The sequence below is a fragment of the Wasmannia auropunctata genome, unplaced genomic scaffold, assembly GCF_000956235.1.
Source record: "Wasmannia auropunctata unplaced genomic scaffold, wasmannia.A_1.0 LD336076.1, whole genome shotgun sequence".
NCBI lineage: Eukaryota > Metazoa > Arthropoda > Insecta > Hymenoptera > Formicidae > Wasmannia > Wasmannia auropunctata.
In genome coordinates this window covers 6,263,903-6,268,351 of record NW_012026814.1, presented here as the reverse complement: position 1 = coordinate 6,268,351, position 4,449 = coordinate 6,263,903, and the positions used below count along the sequence as shown (strand labels likewise).

The 4,449-nt window shown below is 47.2% G+C and overlaps 1 protein-coding gene across 1 annotated transcript; it reads right to left on the bottom strand.

The window, feature by feature from the left end:
• Positions 1-279: 279 nt before the first annotated feature.
• On the bottom strand, positions 280-4,062 carry LOC105449538. The gene has a single exon (XM_011688794.1). It carries the CDS (start codon positions 4,060-4,062, stop codon positions 280-282), a length of 3,783 nt encoding a protein of 1,260 aa, XP_011687096.1.
• Positions 4,063-4,449: the final 387 nt, after the last annotated feature.

Here is a 4,449-nt window from a genome sequence, read left to right as displayed (position 1 = left end):
TACACCTATGCACGTACGTATACGGGCATATGTGTGTGTATGTATGTATGCATGAGGGCGTGTGTGAGCCGTCCGTATCGTTTCGCATGTCGTGCACGACCTTTGTATTTGTCCTACGCAACATCCTCCCCCGTTGAGAGGGTACGATCAACCGTGTGATTCGCTTCGCATGGATGTGTCGCATATGGATAAGTAACATGTTACAGTATATTAAATCTAGAGTGACGCATATAAATTTTACATAATGTGTATCGTAACGCATATAAGATTTCTTACAAGCTATTGTTCTAATGGAAGTGGACATAGCGATTTCGCAGCCCTGTTGAGTTCTCCGGCTGCGGTTTTAATGGTGGCAGCTCGAACGATTTTGTCTTCGCCCGGATGTAATCTCACGATTCTGCCGAGGGCCCATTGGTTACTCGGTAGGTTTTTTTCTTTCACGAGTACCACAGTCCCTACGTCGAGTTTTGGTCCGTCCTTATTCCATTTATTGCGTGTTTGGAGCTCGTTTAGATATTCGAGACTCCACCGCTTCCAGAAGTCTTGTCTCACCTTGGCAAGGTGTTGCCAGGTGGACAGACGGTTCACTGGAACAGACGTTAGTTCGCCCTCGGGGAGGGCCGTTATAGGCTTGCCGATTAAACAGTGAGCCGGGGACAACGCTAGTATGTCATTCGGGTCAGATGAAATAGAAGTTATTGGCCTTGAGTTTAGGATGCCCTCGACTTCGGTGGTAAATGTATTAAATTCCTCGAATGTGAATAATGAGTCGCCCACAACACGTTTGAGGTGGTGTTTAAAAAGTTTTACCATCGACTCCCACGCTCCGCCAAAGTGTGGCGCTAACGGTGGTATGAAATGCCAAACGACCCGATGTTCGCTCGCGAATCTGTTTATTACGTCTTTGTGCTCTTCGGAATTGAATAATGCGTATATCTCTTTCAGTTGGTTATTAGCCCCTACGAAATTCGTTCCATTGTCTGAATACACGTGTTCCGGCATTCCCCGCCTCGCAATGAAACGACGCAATGCCGCGAGAAAACCTTCGGAGGACAAATCACTCACGACTTCCAAATGTACCGCCTTTACCGCCATGCATATGAATATACATACATAAACCTTGACCCGCGTGCGATTCCGAAATTTCCTTTCTTTGATATAGAATGGCCCACAGTAATCGATACCGGTGTGAGAAAAAGGCATAGCCTCGCGGACTCGCGCCGGCGGAAGATTCCCCATCTTGTATTCGACCGCACTCGCATCAAAACGGAAACAACGGACGCATTTGCGTATAATTTTTCGAACTTGATTACGGCTATCTGACAACCAGAAATTTTGCCGAAGAAAATATAACGTGTGCTGGATGCCCGCGTGATGATGTTTCTCGTGAATTTCCCGGATGATGCAGTCGGACAAATAATGACGATTGGGAATGAGAACGGGATGTTTTTGTGTGAAAGACAGGCTCGACATCTGTAGACGTCCTCCGACCCGCATCAAACCGTCGTCGTCTATAAATGGGTTTAAATTGGCAATTTTACTTTTGTTTATTGGAGCCTTATTTTTTAGTTTCTTGATTTCATCTGAGAAATGGGAAGCTTGGAGAACCTTTAATATTCGTTTCTCCGCGTTATTAATTTCTTCGGCGCATAACGGTCCCGCGAAGCTATTGTCGGGTCGGACGCGAAGACAACGTGCAATAACTCTGAGCAGTTTAGAGTACGAGGAAAATCTTTCAAAAATGGTGCTATCATAATGTGCGGCGACTAAACAAGTATTTTTCTTTAATTCAGGAACTTTAATGGTTCGCATAATCTCGTTAGGCCAATCAATTTCGTTTTCAATTAGCCACGGCGGGCCTGAAGACCACGTCTGATTTTTTAAGAAGTCGCGAGGCATTTGTCCCCTGGATAGCGCATCGGCAGGGTTGTGTTCCGATCTAACGTGTCGCCAATCGCATGAGCCGGTGAGCTCGCGGACTGATACGACACGGTTTGCCACGTATGTTTGTAATAGATGCGGAGCCGTTTTCAACCAATGCAGCACGATGGTCGAGTCGCACCATAGAATGATCTTATTAGGAATAATATCTAGGGCGTTACTTGCCTCGCGATAAAGCTGAGCTAACAGTAGCGCGCCGCAGAGCTCGAGGCGCGGGATCGTGACCGTTTTTAGCGGCGCGACTCGGGATTTAGCGCACAATAACCTGACAGCGGTGTTGCCCTTTCTTCCGCGAGAACGCACGTATAAACATGCGCCGTAGCCGTTATTGCTAGCGTCGCAGAAACCGTGTAATTGGACATCTTGGGGATCCTCAACTAATATTTTACGGTCAAAGGAAATCTGATCTAACAATTCCCATTGTTTCGCGAATTCCGACCATTCCGTAAATATGTTTTGAGGAACGGATTCGTCCCAATGTAACCCGCACCGCCATACGTCTTGCATTAGTTTCTTTGCGTATAATATAGGCGGTCCGAAGAAACCTACCGGGTCGTAAATTTTCGCAATGTCTGACAGAATATTCCGTTTCGTCACCCTCGCGTTAACGTTAAACGGATGAGTCGAGTAGTATATTTTGTCGTCACGTGTACTCCAGGTGACGCCTAACGTCTTCAATGTGCGATCCACGTTTAATGCAAAGTTCGCGTGTAGTGTGTTGGACGGTAAATCGTTAATTATCCGGACGTCGTTAGATGCCCATTGCCGGATGGCGAAACCGCCGCGGGAGAGCAATGCAATTATTTCATTTCTGATCGCGCGAGCTTCGTCGATAGTATCGGCTCCGGTCAATAAATCGTCGACGTACAGGTGCGTTTTGAGAATCCTAGCCGCTCTGGGATATGTGAGGGACTCGTCCTCCGCGAGCTTATGCACGGTACGAATCGTGAGAAACGGCGAGGAAGACACACCGAACGTTAGTGTGTTTAGTTGAAACGTTTCTACGTCCCTATCTCTTCGCCAGAGAATGCGCTGATACGGTCGATCTTCCTCGTGTAGCCATATCTGGCGATACATTTTCTCAATGTCGGCTGTTACGACGTAGTTGTAAGCACGAAAACGGATTAGATGCGAAGTCAACGTATTCTGGATTGTCGGACCGACTAGCAACATTTCATTAAGAGACACGCCGGTGTTCGATCTCGCAGATGCGTCGAATACTATCCGGACCTTGGTCGTATTACTCGATTCTTTGATCACCGCGTGATGAGGCATATAGTAGCCGTCATCACCCGGGTCATCTATTCGCGACATGTGCCCTAAACTCAAATACTCTTCTACCGATCGCGTGTATTCATTCTTTAATGTAGAGTTCGCGTTGAGCCTGCGCTCCAACGACGCTAAGCGTTTAAAGGCCAATGCTCGCGATTCGCCGAGCCGTTTCTCTGTATTGCGGAACGGTAGCCGAACCGTATATCGTCCGGTGACGTCACGAGTCACGGTTTTTATAAAATGCGTTTCACATTCTGTATTCTCTTCAGATTCCGGTTTGTTCATCGCGACCTCCTCGACTGTCCAGAATCTAAGTAATAAATCTTCTAGATTCGCTAAATGACACGTCCCGTTTTTCGATGGGTTCTGTGATGACGTATTTCCGGCAACAACCCATCCCAGACGCGTCTTTTGTAAATATAAGTCATAGCCTTCGCGAGATAAGTTAATCTGGCCGACGGCGAACAAAGATAATGTCGCTCCGGAACCGATTAGTAAATCGACCGACCGCGGCAAATGAAATTCTGGATCTGCTAATCTTATATTCGGGGGCAATTTAATCGAATTGCGCGGAAAAACCTCAGAAGGAATCAAGTCAGCAATAGCTGGTATCGTCAGACACGTCAATTCCTTACTGAAACCATCGATCGCGGACTGAATAGTTATTCGCACCATGCCCCTCGATTCGGTACTTATGCTGTTAATTCCGCCGATCGGTAAAGAGTGCGCAGTCACGTGTACATCTAGACGTTTAACGATGGATTCCGAGATGAAATTGGCAGTAGCGCACGTATCTAACAGAGCACGACATTTGACCGAACCGCCTCTACGATCCCGTATATAAATCATCGCGCTCGTCATTAATTGCGGGGTCGAAGTGCCTAACGTCGCGAGAGTCCATGCTCTGTTGTCGATCGTCCGTGATAGTCATGCTGTCTGAGCGGATTCGGTTTTCGTGTCATTCGATCCCTTTGCGGTCGCGTAGTTCTCCAGATGTAAAAGCGTATTGTGCCGTTTTTGGCAGATCGTACAGTTGGAAAACCTGCACGGGGTGCCCGGATGCGAACGTAAGCAGTTGTAGCAAAGCCTCGCGTTCTTGACCGTTTCGATACGTTTGTTTACGGGTAACTGCTTAAATTTATCACACGTATACAGCGGATGTCGCTTGTTTTTACACATCAGACAATTGCGCGATGCGTTTACCACAAGTGCCCGATTCGCAGGGCCAAACCGTTT

Bases quoted from the DNA above. Each gene is read 5' to 3' on its own strand.
- LOC105449538 (XM_011688794.1), bottom strand. From the start codon at position 4,062: ATGATTTATATACGGGATCGTAGAGGCGGTTCGGTCAAATGTCGTGCT.